Consider the following 22,807-nt stretch of genomic DNA (forward strand, 5'->3'; position numbering starts at 1 on the left):
GTCTTTTAATTCTTTAAATGCTAATAGGAAGAAGCCACAGGAAAGAGCAAGATAGAGGTTGAGCTAACAAGAGAGAGGATGATAAATAGTAGAGGGTCTCTGAGAAGCTGGGGAGAGACAGGGTTGAGAGCCATTACAACAAGATTGAAGAAGGAAAGGATGCGTATGAATGCTGCCAATTTTGTACCTTAAGGTACAGGAAATTGGGGAATTTCTTATCTGGAGGCAAGGTTTTCTGATGAAGAGTAGTGGGGAGTTGGTGAGGTTTGAGAAGTAGGAAAGGTTTGGAATAATCTCTAAAAGGAATAAAGAGACTGCTGATTGGGGAAGCATAGCTGCACTTTGGGGGCAACTTTGAAGGCCCAGCTGAGATTGGAAACTATATATTATGTTTTATGGTTTAAAAAATATTTACTCTCTCAGTACTTAGCAGTCAGGATATATGGCCAGAAGAGATAGGCAGCTGGATTGGTCTTGGGTTGAGATTTTGCCCCGGAGAAGGTATTATGGTAAGAGAATCGATTATATTGACAAAATCATCACAATAATAGACCATGAAGTCTAGGCCAGAAAGAGAAGGTAACTGATTAAACAGATGATCAACTGTGTAACCTAAAGTACGGAGTGGGGAGATTTCCAAAAATAAGATGACGATGTTGGCAGAAGAAAGAGGAGTAGGCTTTAGGCAGGCAGAACAGTAATGTTCACCGTGGAGTCTAAGCAAAGTGAGGAAGAACGAACGTAAGATGATGGGCTGTCAGTGAAAACCAGGGAGGAAGTCGGGAGGTATAGGACCTGGAAGCCTCGTCGAGGTGGACATCCTAGCTGGGATTGACTGGGAGGAGGCTGTGTTCAGGGGGTTTTATTCACAGGTGCTGCTGTGTTATGATAAGAACTAACATGTAACAATGGGGACTGGAAGAAAATACTTCCACTCCCTTCTACCCCCCGGCCCTCCCCCAAATTAGATCCTTCCTCTCTGAGTGTCTGTCACAGCCCTCATCACATGATACTGTATTTGTCTTTCTTGCTTGAGCTGTGTGAAACCCATGGCACAGGCAGCTTCTTGAATAGTTCAAAATTATAGACGTGGTTATTTCTGGATGGTAGAATAATGGGTGTTTTCTCTTTGTATTTTTTCTGAATTTCATCTTCTCTACATTGGGTGTTATTTTTTTAATTGGAAGAAAAATATTTTGAACATCTTTTTATTAATATTCTTACAATAAAAGCATAAAAAATTGAAGCCAGTATTCTTTTACTCTTTCTGAGATTTTTTTCCCTCCTAATTATGCTAAGGGACCTTCACTCTTCTCATGACATTAATGTAGAGCAGTGGTTCTCAAACTTCAGTGTGTGGTGCTGGGCCCTAACCCTAGAGTCTCTGATTCAGTAAATCTGGGCAGGGACCCAAGAATTTGCATTTCTGACAAGTTCCTAGGCAATGCTGGTGGTGTTAGTTTGGGGACTTCTCAGTCAGTGTTGAGAACCACTGATGCAGAGAAAAAGGTACAGCTGAGCATAACATTTCAGTTCTTTAGAGAGTGGGATGAAGGCTGAAATTACAAGATCTCTCAATAGTCTGTCCCCACGTTTCTAATTGTCCCTCTCTTTTGTCCTTCAGACAGAGCATAAGAAGGAAACAGGAGAAAATTGGGACATTTGAGTCTGCCCCTGACATTTGTCACAGTCAGAATTTTATCCCTTCTCCCCAAACCCTCACACACCCTCTGGATCTTCTCTGTGTGCAACACAAGGGTGAGAGAGGCTGAGACCTAGATTCGTGTGTATGTGCGTGTCATCACTGAACATTAGCGGTTAATTTGGGCTGATATTGATGTGACCCACGTTTATTCTTCAGACATAGTTACTTAGTGTTGCTATTTTTTTACTGAAAAGTCAATATTTTAAATATTTAGCCACATTTTAACTTAAAGACTTGTCTTTTTAGTGGTAAGAATAAGTAATACTTGAGTCTCGTGACTGACCCTGCTGTGAAAATGCATACCAGAATTACACGTGTGATTTTAAGTGAAGGCTAATCCTGCAGCAAAACAAAGCTCCAGGCTGAAGAGCTTCAATGTATAGGAAAATGTTCCTTTTACATTTGAGATTTCATTGTAATTTTTATAATTCTATGGCAGCTGGGTGTTCATGTTTGTTGTTGTAAGTGTATTATATAGAATGTCACTTTTTTCTCTTGGTTGTAATCATTTAAATCTTAATTTCAGCTGATGAGTAAAGAGTCTCCTGTCTCTGCTGGGAATGATGCCTATGTTGACCTTGATCGCCAGGTACCTGATCTTGCATTGTTTTTATCCATGCAGAGATTAAAGGGTGAACTTTAGATATTAATGAAAAGGATGTTTCAGTTGAAATTGCTTATGAAATATATTGGTATAGTTCTTTATTTTTTACCTAAAATTCAAGAACTTAAGCCACTTTACTAATGGATATTACATACTTGTAATTAAATTTGTAATTTGTAATTAACATATTATTGCACAACCCACTTTAAAATAAATTAACCTCTTTAACTTACTATAATTCATGTTTTCTAGTCATGGTTTTTCTTTTTCCATTAGTGATATCTTTCTGTATGCCACGTTTAACACAGTAGATGCATTCCTGGAAAATGGCATGCATTTAATCCTGTGATTTATTTATAATACAAAAGATATTTTACCTTTTATTTCATGTTATTCTTCAATTGAAGAAGTCTCCTCTACCCTTCATCTCTGTGAAGAAGTGAACTGTCTGGTTTTCACTGACAGCCCATCATCTTACGTTCGTTCTTCCTCACTTTGCTTAGACTCCACGGTGAACATTACTGTTCTGCCTGCCTAAAGCCTACTCCTCTTTCTTCTGCCAACATCGTCATCTTATTTTTGGAAATCTCCCCACTTCATACTTTAGCTTACGCAGTTCATCATCTGTTTAATCAGTTACCTTCTCTTTCTGGCCTAGACTTCATGGTCTATTATTGTGATGACTTTGTCAATATAATCGATTTCTCTTACCATAATACCTTCTCCGGGGCAAAATCTCAACCCAAGACCAATCCAGCTGCCTATCTCTTCTGGCCATATATCCTGACTGCTAAGTACTGAGAGAGTAAATATTTTTTAAACCATATAACAATTGTGTTGAAATACACTAGCTATTTACTTTAACAATTGAACCCCTGTTCCTCTAGCACATATATATTTTACCAAGGTGAGATTTCTCAGTTATTACAGAACCAACATTACCAAGAACCAAGTAGCCCTAGGAGATGTATAAGAAAACTTGATATGAGGAAAGAACCAATTTCCAAGTACAGAAAAGACAAGACTCAGGACTAAAAGATGTCTGCAGTTAGAAGTGCCTTCTTTTGACTTGTGCAGAAGGGTTCTTGATTTCTCCCTGCCCCACAGGAAGAACAGGGGGAAGCGTTTTCGTTCTGTATTGTACGTGTGCGATTATTAGTTGTTGCCACGTCATATTGCAATGTTCACTGTAGCTCTTTGCTTCTGCCCAGCTGAAGAAAACTTCAGAGGAACTGAATGAAGCTTTGTCGGCCAAGGAGGAAATTGCTCAGAGGTGCCATGAGTTGGATCTGCAGGTAAGAGATGTGGCTCTGGGGCTTCCCTGGTGGCGCAGTGGTTGAGGGTCTGCCTGCTAATGCAGGGGACACGGGTTCGAGCCCTGGTCTGGGAGGATCCCACATGCCGCGGAGCGGCTGGGCCCGTGAGCCACAGCTGCTGAGCCTGCGCGTCTGGAGCCTGTGCTCCGCGACGGGAGGGGCCGCGATAGAGAAAGGCCCGCGCACCGCGATGAAGAGCGGTCCCCGCACCGCGATGAAGAGTGGCCCCCGCTTGCCGCAACTGGAGAAAGCCCTCGCACGAACCGAAGACCCAGCACAGCCAAAAATAAATAAATAAATAAATAAATAAGAAAATCCTTTTAAAAAAAAAAAAAAAAAGAGATGTGGCTTTGCACCGCCTGTTTGCAGCGCGGCTCTGTATCCCACCACGTGCCCTGGGTCCCACGTGCAGTACAATTTGGCTGTAACACAGCCCTAGTTCAAGAAGAAAAAGGAAAACAGCGCCTGGAAAAAGAGTGCAGACTGAGCAAAGGTCAGAGTTTTCCTTCCTTCTCACAGGCGCCTCAAATTCATAATAAATGAATTTAAAATGGGATAAGCCCACAAGAAAAGAAGAGAAAGAGGAGAGAGATCCGCTCTCAGGGGGGCTGGGGGAGATATTTAAAAGCCCTGAGTTGTAGCGTTTTCCAATTTCCACGGTATAAACGCTGTCACAGCGACCAATTCCGGGCTGTTCATGGTTTAACAGTCGGCTCACCAGACTCCCGAGTATTTAGCGAGCAGCTTGGTTACAGCCAGCAGCAGCGCACCACTGCTCATCACCAGCCCCAGAAGGCCAAAAGGCAGCTGGATAAAGCGCCAAACGGCCTAAAAGGAGTAAAGAATGCAGTGGCCAAGAACACCTATAGAGGGGGAGGGAGCTGCTGTAGCTGAACCCCAGAGAGCCCCCATGCTTGGTGGAAGGCTGCAGCGAGGTGTAACAGGGTCTTCTGCAGGAGAGCTCAGCCCCATTGCCCGTCACCCACTGCAGATACCCTGACCTGTAGCTGGTTTCCCAGTCGGAGGGTTCTCTTCTAAAGAAGTTAAGCAAACAGAAGTACAGGAGGTTAGACCGAGTATTAGTACTGCAGGGTAAGGCCCTTTTCATTTTGACCTTTCTGGATTCTCTAATTTACAGAAAACCGATTCTTACATGTGAGGAAAATCTGCGTAACAGAAAAGAGAAGGGTCAAGATAAACAGGAAACTAGCCCTAGAGGAAGTGGAGAAATTGGGGTAGTAGAAGAGATTTTTCTTTTTAATTTTTTAATACCCCCTTGAAATTGGTGAAGATATTGCATCTATAAAATAAGGACCAGATGCTATTTTAAAAAGAAAAAATCAGAGATCAAGAAACACTAAAAATAGAATTGTCAAAATAAAAAAATTCAATAGAATAGTTAAAAGTAAAGTTGAAGAAATCTCTCCTAGATTAAAAGACAGAAAATAAGAAATAAAACTGTTTGTCTGGGATTTACCTCAAAATCAGGGAGGAGGGGGGAGCGGATGGAAGTCCAGATGGGTGCATAATTGGCCATGTTTTGATATGTGTTAAAGCTGGGTAGTAGGCACACAGGGTTCGTGATGTTTTATACTAGAAGCATTTTACCTTGAAAGGCATGAGTTGGTCATTGCTTTGGATGCAGATAGGAAAAAGTGTGATCAGAGTACACGTTCTGGGTTATATAGTAAATAATATTTACCTAGTCATAATGTAAGTGCTGTTAATTGCTTTTCAGATCCTAAATATCAGCTATACACAAATGCAGTATTTTATAATAATGATAAATAAGAGTTGGTTGTTTTTATGAGCAGAATATAAACATTCTCTTGGATGGTGTAACGTTCAAGTCGTACACTGGGATTGGCAGACTGCAGCCGGCCCTCTGTCTCGCGAGTAAAGTGGTAGCGCAGGCGGGCTTGTTCCTGGATGTGCTGTCTCTGGTGTTTTCGCGCTGCGGAGACAGGGTTGAAGACGCGCCACGAGACCTGTGGCTCCGAAAGCCTCAGCTGTTCACTGCCCTATTCCTTACAGAGGAGTTTACCAGTCCCTGGTGTGAACAGATCGCACAGCGAATGGCGGGGCTGCAGAGAGGTTATGAGGAGATTGGTGGCAGCGCCGTGACACACTCAGCTCTGCAGAAAGCAGTCGTAACACAGGCGTGCTGATGTGACCTCTGAGGTAGCGATGTGAACATCATTGGTCTTCAGCATTTAGCCCCGTCCTGTGGAGAAGCAGTGTTATGAAGGCAAAGGTGTGGGGGATGGAGGCAGAGCAGAGAAGCAGGATGAGGCAGAGCGGTGAGGGCCCGGCGGGGCCCCCCATGTTCTCGTCTCACCACGAGGGAGCCGCAGGCAGTACGTGGCTGGCCCCTTCTCGCCATCCAGTCTCAGCTCCAAATCACGTGGTTTATCTGTCATGAAATATTTACTGGGCACTTAGGTGTGCCCACTACTAACCTCAGCCTCCCTGGGAAGCTCCTCGGTCACCAGCCTACAGTTGTCCTCCGGCCTCTCCTCTTAGTCTTGCTTTAACCCTCTGCAGAGCACTTTCACTCTAGGTCTTGCATGTATTTATTAGTTTACTTCCTTGCTTAATATGACTTGTTCTTGATTATATATTTACTATGATGATTTGTTTAGAATATGTAACACATAAGAATAAGAACTGTCTCTGCTTTTTCCATCGTAGTATCCCTTGCGCCTAGAAAATTGCAACAGTGTCTAGCACGTGGTAGACCCACAATAAGTATCTGAGTGAGTGAATGAGTGGGCACGTGATGGAGTGAAACAAGTCAATGAGTAGTTGTTCAAAATTGCAGAGGTGGCCAGTGAACGGAGCAGGAATAGTGCTATATAACTATTTGTGGAAAGGGGATGGCGCAAGTGGCTCTAATTTCATATGTCAGAGGAGACAAGTCACTAGATAATGCGTAAGGTTGATAAATCAAGAAATAGTGGGTATAACATGTTATTGAGAGATGTCAAGTCACAGCCAAAAACAGTAGTTAGGGACATTAAAACTAGTTGTCTCTTGGAAGTAGAAAAACTCAATGGGAAACTGTAGCTTTCCATTATAAGCCCCTTTGCTTTATTTGCTTTTTGTTTCTTAAATTGTGTTTATGTATTATTTTTAATTAGTCTCCTTGTTGACTAAAAAAAACACACAACGTGAGAGTTGTGAGTTAAGTTTTATTTGGGGCAAAATGAGGACAATAGCCCAAGAGACAGCATCTCAGCTCTGAGGAGCTGCTCCGAAGAGGTGGGGTGGAGCTCAGTATGTATGTGATTTAGGTGAAGGGGGTGCGTGCAGTCAAGCACACGTTCTGGCAGAAGGTGGCTGCCAGTCACGAGGAGCGGATGTCACCATTCATGATTTTAGTGCTTTTCTAGGTATGAGGAGATGCAAGAATTGAGCTCATAAAATCTTCTCCTGAAAATCTAACTATCCGAAGGCCTGTTCTGCCAGTTTTCCCAGAGCACGGAGGGCCTCGTTCCTGATCTCTTCCTAACTCCTTTCAGGGGGTGTTACAGGTCAGCAGCTGCAGCAGCTCATGATTTAATCCTTGTCGAGGTAGATGGCACGTGCCAATTTGTAGTTGACACCTTTTTCTGTGTATGTGAAAAGGATTTCTGCCAAATATATTGAATTAAAATATTTTAGCAACATTTGCTAGTCTGATAAGTCTGGTATTAAGGTGTTGCGTTATGCACTCAGCCTTCATATAAATTGACCGAATACCAGGCTATAAAGCAATTCCCAATAAAATTCAAAGAATCTGTGTCTTTAGATCATGCTTTCTGACCAAAGTGCAATTTAAGATAGAAATTATTAACAAAGAAATGAGCTTTTAAATTTTAAAACCTTAAATATTTATTTTAAAAAGAGTGAAAGAGCAGAAATGAATTGAAATAGACCAGTGGCACAGAATTGAGCTACTGCTCTACTCTGAGAAAAGACTCGTGCATTTATGGAAATCTGACGAGTTAGAGAGCTGGCATTTCAGACTCATTCATTTATTCAGCAAACATTGAGCACCCACTCCAGACCATCCACTGTTCTAGCTGCTGTCAATACAGTGAAGATAGGGGAAAACACAGAAATGGATAAAACATCCCTGCCCCCAAGGTGCTTGCGTGCGATAAAGAAGACAGACAGTGAACAGGATAAGAATACGGTCTGTCGTGTGCTGCTGATAAGTATTCTAGAGAAAGGGGGACGCGGGGGCGGGGGCGGGGGGACGGGGTGGGAGGAACTAGTTCTGAGTGGGTCGTCAGCAAAGGCTGCCGGGGAGGCAGTGAGTTAGTAAATCCTAGAGGGTGGGTGAGCGGCCTCCAGGCTCAGCGCACAGGCCTGGCGCGGGGCGACTGGTGTCTCCGGGAGCACGAAGATGAGGGCAGCAGGAGCGAAGCCTGGGGAGAGGAGTCCGTCTGCAGAGGCCTGACAGGCTGAGTAAATAGATGGGAAGCCGCGGGAGGCTTGTGAGCAAAGACGTCCTGTGATCCGGATTTTATTTTAATGGATTATGGTGGCCGCCGGGTGGAGGTGAGGGCCAACTCAGAGGCCTTCACAATCATCAGGCCAAAAATTAGGGTGGCTTAAATCAGAACTGAGGGGTGGTAAGAAGTGGTTGAAATCCGCTTGAAGGTAGAGTCGCTGATGTTTGCTGAAAGAGTGGGTGTGAGGACGAGATGGGACGGATCCTGCCTGAGCAAGTGGAAGGACAGAGTTAGCATTGCTGAGATGGGGAAGACAGTGGGAGGGCGGGGCGGGGGGGAATGAGAGTCCCACCTGGACAGGTTAAATTCAGACGCCTAGTGGACATCCAGGTGGACGTGATACCCAGTGCAGGGTTCCAGGCTGGAAATAGAAACATGCGAGCTGTCAGTGAATCAATGATGTTGACAGCCCAGAAGCTGGAAGCCATCAGTGTATTTAGAAAGGAAAAGCCATGCGTGTGCCAAAGGCAGGGAGATGAAGAGGGCTTGACTGGAGTAAAGAGGAGGCACACAGACCAGGAGAGGGAGGTGTCCTGGGAGCCACAGAAGCCAAGGTCGGCTGATCCTGAGGATGGTGGGGCAATAGCCCAACTGGAACAAGTTCCAGAGAAAATGGGGGTGGAGAGGGAGAATCAGAAATGGCAGGCGACTTCTGTTTGTACAGTTTTTTGAGATGTAGTTGACATACAGTAAACTGTTCATCTTTAAAGTGTACAGTTCTGATGCATGTTGACATGTATAAACGTGTGAAACCATCACCACAATCAGGATAGTGAGTTCTCATGACTCTCTGTAATCCTCTTCCGGTCCCCGCTCTGCTTTCTGTCACTGTAGATTTGCTTCTATCTTCTAGAATTGCATATGAAAGGAGTCATACACAGTGTACTCTTTTTCTGCCTGGCTTCTTTCATTATTTTGAGATTCATTCATGTTATCGGTACTAATAGTTAATTCTTTTGTATTGTCAAATAGTATTCTGTTGTATGGATGTGCTGCAATTTATCCATTCACCTACTGGTAAACATTTGTTTTTCTGTATTACAAATGAAGCTGTTATAAACATTCTACATCTCTGTGTGGACATAAGCTTTTAGTTCTCTTTGGTAAATAAATACCCAAGTGTAAAATGTCTGGGTTATGTGGTAGTTGCGTGTTTAATTTTTTAGGAAAATGCGAATCGGTTTTTCACAGCCTGTGGAACATTTCACGTGCTGAACAGGTGTGTGAAGCTCCCATATGTTTTCATCTTTACCAACACTTGGTACAGCCAGTCTCTCTGATTTTCGGCATTCTAGTGGGAGTGAGTGTATGGATATAACATCGTGGTTTCAATTTGCATTTCCTTAATGACTAATCATGAGTATCTTTTTGTGTGCTTAGTTGCCATTACATATCTTCTTTGGTGAATTACCTTTTCAAATGTAAAATAAAGAATGAATTCTTGCTTACTCTTACGTACCGCTCTGCCTGTGCAATATTCCAAAATAATGTCAGTGTTTTAAGTGGAGTTTGCTTGTACTTCTTTAAAAACAGGCTTTAATTCGTAATGGTAATTCACAAGTGATTATGCGGATTCCAGTGTAATTGGAGAAAATAACCACTGTCTTCCTATATTCTCACAGGTTGCAGCATTGCAAGAGGAGAAAAGTAGTCTGTTGGCAGAGAATCAGGTATTAATGGAAAGGCTGAATCAGTCTGATTCTATAGAAGACCCTAACAGTCCAGCAGGAAGAAGGCATCTGCAGCTCCAGACTCAGTTAGAACAGCTCCAAGAAGAAACATTCAGGTAAGGGACTACTCACTCAGATCTCATTTTTTAAAATTTGGTAATGTCTTTTTTTTAATATAAATTTATTTTATTTTATTTATTTTTGGCTGGGTTGGGTCTTCGTTGCTGCGTGCGGGCTTTCTCTAGTTGCAGCGAGCGGGGGCTACTCTCTGTTGCGGTGCACAGGGTAATGTCTTTTAAAGTTAAGAATATAGTGTTAGGACTTTCGGGTAACTGCAGACCAAGGAGGCTGTGCAATTAGCCACTTCCCAAAAGTCTTCCCACATAACATGAAACAACTGCACATTTAGGAAAATCTGTCAATGCTCACCCTCAATGTGACTTGCAGACAGAATGCCCCAACTGAACAATAACTGAGTGAAAGGAAGGAAGCAAACACCAGCCCACCCCCATCCTGCCAGGCACTCTGAGGCAAGTAAAGGCAGACAGAGAAAAAAATCAGAGACAGAGGAAGAACTAGCGAAGGAGCCTGAGGGTGAGTTGGAGCAGTCGCTGGAAAGATTAAGTTCACTCAAAATCGGAAATTACTTTAAAACAAAAAAGGAAATTAGATCACAAACTGCAGGGATAGGATTTCAAAGTAAGTGTATCTTCTTAAAGGGCCAGGTGCCAAAAAAATACACAGGCACGGAATTTAGAGATTGGTGCCCTTTCCAGAGCACAGTTTAAAGAAACACAAAATAAAGGCCAGGTGCGTGGGTTTTAGAGACAGGCCTATTTAAAGGGCGAGCTGATGTGAAGGGGCAGTCTTCCATACACATCTTCTGGGAGAGGAAAAGGCCAAAAAGAAGGAAGAGGGCCCACTGGCGATTGGATGGTGAAAGGGAAAAGAAGAAAAGGAAAAATTTGGTGTCCTGCAAGACAAAATAGAACCCCAAAGTTGAAGGACTTGGCAGTATGATAAAATATTGTGTTGTGATTTACTAGAAAACATATCCTGGCCTGTTTCTTACCCAGCCATAGATTTTCATTGTCAAAACTGGGAGAAATTGAATATCAATTAGGTTTTTTTACTTGTCCAGTGACTCAATCCTTTGTTTCCCCATGAAATCTTTCTGCATTTTTTTTTTTTTTTTTTGGCCTTAACAGGAAAAAATAAAAAAATTTTCTTAGTCTTCTCAGAAACCTTAGAAAAACGATCCATCCCCTCTGGTCTACCTCTGTGGTTCAGAGTGTGATCCGAGGACCCTCTCAGAGAGTCTTCAGGCCCCTCTCTTTTCCAACCGCATTTCTGTGCTTGGCTGGATCTCCTTCATATACCTCAGCCAAAAATCCATCACAGCAGACCAGTGTAGCAACAGCTATGGGAACCCAGCTGTCTTCTACTAAACCAGATGATTTGAGTCACAGAATGTAAAAAATATTGCCACTCTTAGCATTTTTTGGTTTTAGAAAATAGAGTTATTTTTCATAAACAGTATGTTGTCTTTATTAACATAGTGGGTTTATTACTATTATTTTCAAATGACTGACATCTCATTTATGAGTATTCTTTAAATAATTCCTGAATAAAATAGTAGCAAATTCAATCCAGTATTAAAGTAAGCTTTATCCCAGGATTGTTAACCTGTTGAGTATTATTAAATCTATTACAGTAACTATTAAATGTATTATAACTCCTCCAATCCATAAGTTAAAGGAGAAAGAAAAATATAAAATAAGCTTGGTACATGAAATTCTCAGTAAAGTTAAGAATGAAGTGAGGATGAGTATTAATCTATTATTTGACGTTTTTCTAGACATTCTAAAAATCCTGGCTCTGCCACTTACTAGCTGTGTAACCTTGGGCATGCCTCCATTTTCTCTACTATAAGATGGTCTAATAGTATTATCTACCTTCTAGAATTTCCGTGAGCATTAAATGAGTTAATATATATAAAGTTTTTTGAGAATATTGCCTGGCACATAGATGCTATATAAGATTTTGCTGTTAATACTTTTCTAGAAAATGAAATAAGAAAAAGAAATGAGATTAAAATATTGGGAAGATAAAAAGTATCAATAAATGATGATTATTTGTAGATAATATGTGTGTCCACCCAGAAAATATAAGAGAATTAACTCAAAATTTCTTAGAACCAATAAACATTTAACAGGGAGAGGGTAATGTAAGACTGCTGCGTAGGTCATAAGTTTTTTTTACCAATAACTAGTTAGTATCATCAGGGAAAACTTCCATTTTATAAGTATTTAAGTGAAGAATAAAAAAAAATATTTAAGTAATATGAAGGAGTTAGATGACAAAAACTTCTAAGTTATACATAAAACATAATACTGTATGGAGAGAGAGAACATACTTTTAGGTGTTTTTAATGGAACATTATAAGAATGCCATTTTTTTCTTAACATATAATTTGAACTTGATTCCAATTCAAATTTTATGTTCATCTAGAAGTATTAATGAACAAGAGATTCCCAAAATGTTTTGAGAACAAAGTATAATGAGGGAGTACTTGCCACACCCAAGTACTAATATACTAATGAAAATAGCTTGGTACCAATGCAGCAAAATAGACACCAGTGACACAAATGAAGATCCAGAAACCAGTCCAAGTATATATAAAAATACGTAATGTGATAAAGATGGAGTTTTCTAATCAATAGGGAAAGGTTAAATTATTTGTTAAACAGTTTTGGAATGGTTGGTAGGTATTTTGGCAGGAAAAGTTAGATTCCTGTATTACATCATATACCCAAATGAATTCCAGGGAAATTGAAAATGTTAATGTTAAAAATGAAACTGTATAAATACTAACAGAAAACAAAGAACTAGAAGGAAAAAAAAGTTATAATTGCACATTAGAAGTAGAAACTATACTTATATGGGGAATCTAAAAAGAAATGATACAAATGAACTCATTTACAAACCAGAAACAGACTCATAGACTCAGAGAACTTACGGTTACCAGGGGGAAAGGGTGGGGGGAAGGGATAGTTAGGGAGTTCGGGATCAACATGTACACACACTGTCATATTTAAAATGGATAACCAACAAGGACCTACTTTACAGCACAGGGAACTCTGCTCAGTGTTGTGTGGCAGCCTGGATGGGAGGGCAGTTTGGGGGAGAATGAATACCTGTATATGTATGGCTGAGTCACTTTTCTGGGCACCTGGAACCATCACAACATTGATAACTGGCCATACCCCAACGTAAAATAAAAAGTTAAAAAAAAATTTAAAAACAGAAGTAGAAACTATAAAGTGTAAGATTCATCAATTGAATTACATAAAAATTAAGAATTTCTGTACATTATTTACATAAATAAAATTAAAAGTAAATAATCAATGATAAATATCTGTGACATGAGAAAGAATCTTTTAAATCCAAAGGAAGGATGTATGTTAAACAAAACAAATTAATATAATTTAGGAACAATATTATCCATATTTTGGGGGGAAAAGATCTATGAATAGAAATCAGACTGGAGGTTATACTCCAAAAATGTTAACAGTAGGTATCTGTCTAGAGCAATGCATAATTTTTATCTTCTTTGCTTTTCTGCATCTTGTGAATTTCCAAAAGGAATATGTGTTAATTTCATCATTGAAAATAAAACTTTAAATAAATTATAGCTGCTATATTTTGGTGTCTAACTTTCTGAGTAGAGGAATGGCGATCCGTTGTTACCTTTCTGCAAGTCTTGGAGCAGTAGAATCCGTTTCCAGGATAGTTAAAACTTGGAAGTACAGTGTATGGTCACAAAAGTAGGAGACAAATCCAAGAAGAACTTATTTTCATGTTTTTTACTTACTTTTCCTGTCCTAAGGAGAATTGTTAGACAGTAAATAGTGCTTTCTTGGTCTGTTTTGTTTCGGTTACAGACTTGAAGCAGCCAAAGATGACTATCGAATACGCTGTGAAGAGTTACAGAAGGAGATGTCTGAACTTCGGCAGCAGAACGATGAACTGACCACTTTGGCAGATGATGCTCAGTCTCTAAAAGATGAAATAGACGTTCTTAGGTAAACAACCTCCCCATCTCTGTAGAGTCTCACACCTGTGACCCCCCAGAACAGTTCTGCCACCGACGTTACAGACTCTAGGGTCTTTGAGCACAGGAAGATGGGTTCAGATCCCAGTGCTGCCGTTTAGTCAACCTCTGTGGAACCATTTTCTCATCCGTAAAATGGAAATAACTCACATACCTACCTCAGACTGACATGTGGAATTCAGTGAGGGGGTATTTGTAAGCACTTGGAACAGTATCTGGCAAATAAATGCTGTATATAAACGTTTGTTAAATAGAAATTAACCTCTGGCCACCACTTCATACTTGCGTAGCTCTGAGCTTTTCTCATTACTACTCCTGTTCTTTATAATTTTGCGTCCTCCAGTCACTTGTGCTCTTTCTCTTTCTTGGATACCGTCACACCCACACACATGGCTCATTTCCTTGCTGGACTCAACTGTTCTCTCACTGGGCACCTCACTCCCTGCCACCTCGTTTCTGCACCATTCTGCTTGTGTAATCTATCCTCTGTTGGATCATTCCAACCGTCTATGTTTTATGTGTCTGCTCTTTGAATGCTGAGAACAAACAGGGAAGATCACATAGTGAGGTAGTTTTGTCCTACTGCAGACTAGTGATCTTACTCTCTAGTGGGCCCTTCCCACTGGTCCACCACTCTACCGCCCATCCGTGTGGGCTCCTCCCACTGGTCCAGTGCTCTACTGCCCATCCGTGTGGGCCCCTCCCACTGGTCCAGTGCTCTACTGCCCATCCGTGTGGGCCCCTCCCACTGGTCCACCACTCTACTGCCCATCCGTGTGGGCCCCTCCCACTGGTCCACCACTCTACTGCCCATCCGTGTGGGCCCCTCCCACTGGTCCACTGTTCTACTGCTCATCCGTAGATTGCTCTGTCCCCCGTTTCTCTCATAGCTGCTACGTATTTTCATAACTCTTCTCAGCTGACTGCCCCCCACCACACCTCTCCTGTGCTTCAGTCTCAGTAGACGGCATTGTCTCCTGCATTGAGGAACGAGGCCATGACCTGTGGACCCTCCATGTGCTGTGTCTCCTGCATTCGCGCCCATCTTTTCTCTTTTGCTTCTAGCGTGCAGACCTGTTACTCGTCCTCCTGTCCAGTGCTAACTCCTTCAGTGCTCTGGGTCTCAACCCTTCTTGCTTCTGCAGGGACTGTGCTACCTCAGTTATCATTTCCCTTCACATTTGAATCTGCCTCCTTAGCATACATTTGTATGTTTCTTGTCCCTCTTATCTTAGAAAAAGTGAGAGACCTATTATTCTCTCCTTCCCTCCAGAACAAATTTAGATTACACAAGGTAAAGTTTACATTCTTTCCTTAACCCACTAAAATTCACCACCGCCTGCCCCACGGCTCCACCAAAACAGCTGTTCCTCTGGTCACTAATAACAACCTAATTGCCAAATTATTTGGACAGTGTACAATTTATTTTGCTTCTGTGCTACATGTGACTCTGTCGGCTACCCCCTCTTACTTGCATTCCTTAAATTTTATAATGTTGTCTATTATAAATTTTGCTGTAATTTTGGTCATACTTTTGAACCTGCACAAAAAACTAAGCTGGACTCACCTTTGGTCTTATAATTTCATTAGAACGTGTTACTTCCTGGCAATCCGCTTGGTTTAGCACTGTCTACAGCAGCTTTACCATTGCGGATGTGTTTGTGATTTCTGGTTTCCCATCTCATTCTAGACATTCTTCTGATAAAGTGTCTAAACTAGAAGGCCAAGTGGAATCATATAAAAAGAAGCTAGAAGATCTTGGTGATTTGAGGCGGCAGGTTAAACTCTTAGAAGAGAAGAATACTATGTATATGCAGAACACAGTTAGCCTAGAGGAGGAGCTGAGAAAAGCCAACGCGGCTCGAAGTCAACTCGAGACGTATAAGAGACAGGTAAGGAGAGCAGCACAATTTCTTAACGCCGTTTTCAGCTGAGCTCTCCAGTGTAACGCTGGCTTATCAGAGTCCCCTGACTTGTTTTCATGGTATTCGGTTTTTCACCTATGAAACTTAGTTCTTATCCAGGGCTTATTGACTGGTCTCTATAGCAGATCCTTTTATTATTTATTATTTTTAATTTATTGTGTAATACTTGAGAAATACACAAAAGTAAAAAAATAATACAATAAGTATCCATGCTTAATAAACAAAACACTCTCCCCCCTCCTCATTGCAGTAACCACTAGCCTATTTTGTGGTTTTTGTTCCTACGCATCTCTTTATTCTTTTGCTGCACATACACAGACACATACATATATGTGTGTGTGTATCCCTAAAAACTTAATAACACTTTTGACATTTCAAAACTTTATATAATGATATAGTGAAAGTTCTCTTCTACGATTTGCTTTTGCTCAGTGGTATTTGTGAGATTTGTTTTGTTGATAGTTGTAGCTTTATCCCATTCACTTGTACCAATCTGTAGTATCCTGTTGAGTGACAATACCACATTTATCCATTTTTCTGGAGAAGGACATATAGGATGTTTTGTCTTTTTCTTTAATATTGCAAGAAAGGCCACTGTGAATAGTACTGAACACGTCCTCTTCGATACATGTGTGGAAGTTTTACAACTATGTGGAATATCTTCCTTAGAGAGTCGTCATTTAATTAGATATTGCCAAATTGTCCTCCACTGTGATTTTATCACCAGCAGGCAGTTTGTATGAATTCTTGTTGCTCCACATCATCACCAACACATAGTATTATCAGACTTGAAATTTTGCCATTTGAAGGATGGATTTGAAACGATGTCTCCTTATGATTATACTTTGCGTTACCCTAATTGCAAATATATTTACTGATCACATTTCTTTTGTGAATTGCCTATTTTTATCTTTTATTCATTTTTAAAGTTGGATTATTTCTTTTATTGATTCTGAAAGTTCTTTATTTGTTCCTGGTATTAATCTTTTGTCACATGTTGCATTTATTTCCTAGCAGTCTGTGACCTGTCCTTTTACTTTTTTTGAGATTGATAATTTTAACATGATGAACTTTAAATACCTTTTTCTTTATGATTTGTGCTTTTTAAAAAAAATTTTATTCGAGTGTAGTTGATTTACAATGTTTTGTTACTTTCAGGTGTATGATTTGTGCTTTTTATGTCTCAGTTAAGAAGTCATTTCCTACATAAAGATGTAACACTAATCTCTGTTTTCTTTACAGAGGTTTAAAGTTTGTTTTGTACATTTAGGTCTTTAATCCACAAGAAATTGATTTTCATATAGGGTGTGAGGTTGGGATCCATTTGATATTTTTCGTCTTTGTGGACAACCAGTCAACCTAGCAGCTTTTATTTAATAATCAGTCTCTTCTGCAGTGCCCTGCAATTCTATCTTATCATATATGTAAAGTTACCATGTTATATGTGGGTTTGTTTATGGCAATCTCTTCTGTTTCATTGGTCTGTTTGTCTACTCTAACACCAGAACACTGTCTTATCATCTATAGATCTTTAGTAATTTTGATATTTGGGTAGTACAGATACCCGCACCCTGTTCTTTTTCAAAATTGTTTGTCTATTCTTAGACCTTTCCGTTCCCTTTAAACCCAAAATCTTTGGAAATTGGAATTACATTGAATCTGTTCATCAGTTGGGGGAGAATTGACATCTTTATGACAGTAAATGTTCCTATCAATGAATATAGCATCTTTCCGTTTATTTAGATCTTCGGTGTCTTTCAATTAAGTTTTATAATTTTCTTATAAATATCATGCACATATCTTGTTATAGTTACTCTTAGGTACTTTATGTATTTGGTTGCTTTTGTAAGTGCAGTTAGAAAAAGAAAAGATACCATTTTCAGTGTGTTGCTCATTTATGTGATTAAATTGGTTTTTATATGTTGATTTTACAATCTTGCCAAATTCCCATATTATTTCTAATAATGTCTGTTAGTTCTTTTGGCAGAAGTCATATTTTGTACAAATAAAAGCCATTTTGTTTCTTTCTATGACATACCCTTTTTTTCTTCTTAATCAACATGGCTGACCTTTAGTACAGCCTTGAATAGAAGCAATAATAATAGGCAACCATATCTTGTTGATTTTATACACAATGCTTTAAATGTTTTACCAGTATATTATAAGGATTGCTATAGGTTTTGTAGCCACCTTTCATTAGGATAACAAAATTTCATTGTATTCCTAATTTGCACAGGTGTTTATCTTAAATGGATGTTGAATTTAATCAGCTACACCTATTCAGAGACTCCTGTGCTGCTTCTCCTTTCTATTAATCTGATGAATTATATTAATGGATTTCTATGTTTAAACCATCCTTGCATTCCTGAGATAAACTTAGTTTAGTCATAGCAGATTTATTTGTGGTTTCACATTGTTAGATTTGCTTTGTTCATTTTACTTGGAATATTTTGCCTCTATGATTTGTTTACTTAAAGTTTTCTGTCTCGTGCTTTCCTTGTCTTCTGATTTTGGCATCAAAATTGTACTAGCTTAATATAATAAATTAGAGAAGTTTTAGTAGAGCAACGCTGTACACCATGAATGTCTGGCAGGTTTTTTTTGGTGAATACATTTTTTCCCAACATTTCATTATGAAAATTTTCAACATATAACAAAGTTGGACTGAGAAATTACCAAAAATAAATGTAGCCCAAAGAAACTGTAAATGTGATTAAAGGGTATAAAATTAAAATAAGAAATGATTTAATTAGAGTTCCAGAGGAAAGAACAGAAAGAATTGTAGGACATTATTTAAAGGAAAGAATGGCTGAACATTTTTCAGAATTGATGAAGGACATCAGATTTAGTATTAACAGTGAATTACAAACAGAATAAATAAAAAAGAAATCTACACCTACAATTATTGTAGTGAAATTGTGTAATACACTAATTCTCTATCTGTTTCTGATCTGGAGCTTAATATATTTTATTTTTCAGTATAATATTTTTCTTTCTGCAGTTTCTCTTTGGGTGCTCTTTCAAACCTGCTTGATCATATTTGGTGGTCTTTTATTCCTTTTATAATTTAGATTTCTTTATTTAATTTCTTTAGGTATTAAACCTAGTATTTTATGTCTGATAACTCCAATTTGAAATCTTTAGAGGTCTCATTCTACTATTTTATTGTTGTTAGTGCTGTTAATGTTTTTCTGCTGACTGTTGTTCGTAGTGTATTATTTCTTTAAGACTTCTGTAATTTTAGATTTTGCTCTGTCATTTGGCTCATCTTTACCTTTGGGAATACTGGGGACCTGGTTGAGGTTGTGTTCCTCCAGGCAATGTATGTTTTTCTTATGCCAGATTTTCCACAGCATTACCAATCAGGAGGACTTTAAATTAATTGCTTGGCTTAGGATTTGCCAGACAAGGCATGTGGTAAAAATTCAAGCACAAATCCATGCATTTGCAGGCTGTGGTTACACATTTTCAAGTTACACTTTTTAAAACCCAGAACACTCACTTTAAGATGGGCAAGTTTCCTTATTGATTTTGCCAGCTGATGGATTTTTTTTTCCTAACCTACCTGTTTACTGACTCACCACCTTTTAGAGTCCAAGGTAGTTTAACAGCAACCTGTCTCCCGATAATTTTAAAGGCCTGGGTTCCTGGTATTGCCAGGTGGCATCTCACACAGCCCATAGCGTCCTCACAAACTTCCTGCTCCACTTTTAACCCCTGAGGATTTCCCTTACTTTGTTATAAGCCTAGCGATGCAGCTGTATTCTTTTCCCCTAGCATTTCTTTTGCTTCATGCTAAAAGGGTTTCCAGACTGAAGTTTCCTGTGTTACAGGAAGTGGAAGTCCTGTAGGTTTTCATAGTTTTGAACATTTGTTCCTCTGGATGATCTGGTTTTAGAACCCATAGTATCTGGGCAGATTTTTGTACCTCATTCTCTCCATTGGGTTAGGCTCCTGTATCATGTGTATTTTTTTGAGTATTTTTGGGGGAGAGAATTTTCATAGATCTGTAGAAGAAAATGATAATAATTTCTAATGTTTCAAATTATAAAAATTAATGGTACCTTTCTATACAGGTAGTAGAACTGCAAAATAGATTATCTGAAGAATCGAAGAAAGCAGATAAATTAGATTTTGAATATAAGCGGCTAAAAGAAAAAGTTGACAGTCTTCAAAAAGAAAAGGATGTGAGTATATATATTAGGCATTTTGGTTTTGAGCAGTGCTGAGATTAAGAAAATGATATTTAATTCATGTTTTGCCTACATTAATTTCTTCTTCTATTTATAAATTTGAAAATTTGAGATCCTTTTTTTTTTAAATTATAGAAGATTTACGTTTATGTTTCAGAAATAGATCTAAAATAAAAGATTGCTATTCTAATTTCTTTTTTATATATTTAACTTTTCTACCACTGTTGCTTCTTTTCCTTCGTCTTGCTTGTGACTTTCTAGAAATTTATGTAGCTTTTCTGTTTTCTGTAGGAAGACACAGTTCTTTTTGTTGTTGTTCAGGATATTTTGAAGCTTTTTAAAATATTTTTACTTTGTCATGATTTATGAATATACATGATTTATGAATATTTCAGCATATTTTGAAGCTTTTTAAAATACTTTTACTTTGTCGTGATTTATGTTGTTTGATCTGTTTCATGAAAAGACAGATATTTACATAATAAGGTACTCATTGTTAAAGATGGAGTAGGTGGTTTTGTTTCTTATGACTAACTGGATAGGATCCTACCTTGCACATAGTAGATACTTAGTATTGTTTAACGGGAAAAACATCGTGTAATCGTTTCCTTCTGTGATCTTTCTGTAGAAGGTCAAAAGGTGTAACGTGTCCATGTTCACCACTGTTTATCATTCTGTTAGGTAAGGCAAAGACCACTGATGAGTAAACTCATAAAACTTGAAGCTAACTTTCCTCATTCTTAATGTCCCTCCAGAGGTTAAGAACAGAAAGGGATTCTCTGAAGGAAACCATCGAAGAGCTTCGTTGTGTTCAGGCTCAAGAAGGGCAGCTCACAACTCAAGGTAACAACATTTCAGTAGCCCAAGCAAGGTTACTTATTTCTGATAGTATCAGGAAAAATATTAGATTCATTTTAAGATGATTGCGCCAAAGACGAGAACTTGAAGTTGGTAAAGAGGCCATGAGATTGATACAGATTTTGAACTGTTACCCAGATTTTATGACTGTAGTTACGGGACTGGATTTACTTGCCTACTTTTTAATTTTAATTATATTTAAATGTTTGGGTTTTATTAAATCAAAAGCATAAACATTTGTTACATCATCTCTGTTAATAATAAACCTGAAAAGTTTTTAGTGACCTCTTTAAAAGTATATCAGACTTTCTAAATCAGTGATTTTTCTCGGCTGAGATGTGAGGTGGGTATCAATTCACTAAGGGGCTTAACATCCAAAGTAGAAACCTTCTCCTTCTCACAGGAAAGGGGCAGCACTTAGCTGAGGTTTACCTTCTACCACTCAAGGGATGCAGGACCTGGTTGCTGACTTATACAGCTTCACCCTCTGTTCACTCCCACTCCGACTACCAGCCCTTGGCTTTTCAGTTACCTGAGACTAGAATTTTTCTTTTCCTCTGACTACAGCCTCCTTTTCCTCTCCTCACTCCTTCTACCAAACCTGCTCATTTGCTCCATCCACCTTCAGCCCCCTCTGTAGTCTCTGCTGATCGTCTCCTGATCACCGCCTTTTCCAGCTCACCCAGCCTGCATACCAGCCATTTCAACTGTGTTCTCATCACCACTGTCTTTCCTTATCCTCTTGACTTATTTCAAGCCCTAATTGGTTTTATTCTGTACTCCAGATTACCCAGGCCAGCTAAAGAAAATTATGTATCTTTCTGGTTTTTTCCTTTTCTTTTTTGTTTACTGAGGTATAATTGACATATAATATTATACTCTTAGTTTCACATGTACAATATGATTCGATATTTGTATGTATTGCAAAATGGTCACTATAGTAAGTCTAGTTAGCTAACATCTGTCCCCATACATAGTTGAAAAACATTTTTTTCTTGTGATAACTTTTAAGATCTACTCTCTTAGTGACTTTCAAATATTCAATACTGTATTATTATGTACACCATGCTATACATTACATCCACGTGACTTATTTATTTTATACCTGGAAGTTCGGACCTTTTGACCTCCTTCACGCATTTAGCCCACCCCCATGCCCCAGCTCTCTTCTCCATAGCGGCTGTACCGATTTACGTTCTCATCAACTGGGCGCAAGGGGTCCCTTTTCTCCACATTCTCACCAACACTTGTTATTTCTGGTCTCTTTAATAATAGCTGTTCTAACAAGTGTGAAGTAATAGCTTATTGTGGTTTTGATTTGTATTTCCCTGGTGATTAGTGATATTGAGCCTCTTTTCATGTGCCTGTTGGCTATTTGTATGTCTTCTTTGAGAAAATGTCTATTCAGAGCCTTTGCCCATTTTTTAATTGGATTGTTTGGGGTTTTTTGCTATTGAGTTATATGAGTTCTTTATATATTTTGGATATTAACTCCTGATCAGATAACTGATTTGCAAATATTTTCTTCCATTTGGTAAGTTGCCTTTTCATTTTTTTCATGGTTTCCTGTGCTGTGCAGAAGCTTTTTAGTTTGATGTAGTTCCACTTGTTTATTTTTGCTTTTGAGAAAATTGTACATCTTTCTTGACTGTCCTCACCAAAAAATTATTTCTGATCATAATTGGATCCTTGTTGCTGCTTGGTAGTCCTTTCATGTGTCTCTAGTCAATTCTACATGAGTTTTCCCAAAATTTTGAGAATCTAGCCTTGAACCTTAATGCTTTAATTCTTAGCTCCTGTATCATCAAGAAAATGGAGGCCATCTTATGTAAGCTTTCACATGTTTCTTTATTACCTTTAAACCTTATTCGTGTATATATCCTTTTTTTCTTTTAATATGTATTTATTTGGTTGCACCAGGTC

General features: G+C 39.1%; 1 protein-coding gene across 1 annotated transcript in view; it reads left to right on the top strand.

Annotated features, from left to right (window-relative positions):
- HOOK3 (hook microtubule tethering protein 3) overlaps positions 1-22,807 on the top strand; it is a 93,526-nt gene that overhangs the window by 42,162 nt on the left and 28,557 nt on the right. The window contains exons 7-13 of the mRNA XM_057537327.1: positions 2,232-2,294; positions 3,521-3,604; positions 9,747-9,910; positions 13,739-13,879; positions 15,599-15,800; positions 19,910-20,020; positions 20,782-20,869. Of these exons, the coding sequence (XP_057393310.1) occupies positions 2,232-2,294; positions 3,521-3,604; positions 9,747-9,910; positions 13,739-13,879; positions 15,599-15,800; positions 19,910-20,020; positions 20,782-20,869 (853 nt within the window). The remainder of the gene's footprint in view (positions 1-2,231; positions 2,295-3,520; positions 3,605-9,746; positions 9,911-13,738; positions 13,880-15,598; positions 15,801-19,909; positions 20,021-20,781; positions 20,870-22,807) is intronic.

This window comes from Balaenoptera acutorostrata, chromosome 21 (genome assembly GCF_949987535.1).
Source record: "Balaenoptera acutorostrata chromosome 21, mBalAcu1.1, whole genome shotgun sequence".
Classification (NCBI taxonomy): domain Eukaryota; kingdom Metazoa; phylum Chordata; class Mammalia; order Artiodactyla; family Balaenopteridae; genus Balaenoptera; species Balaenoptera acutorostrata.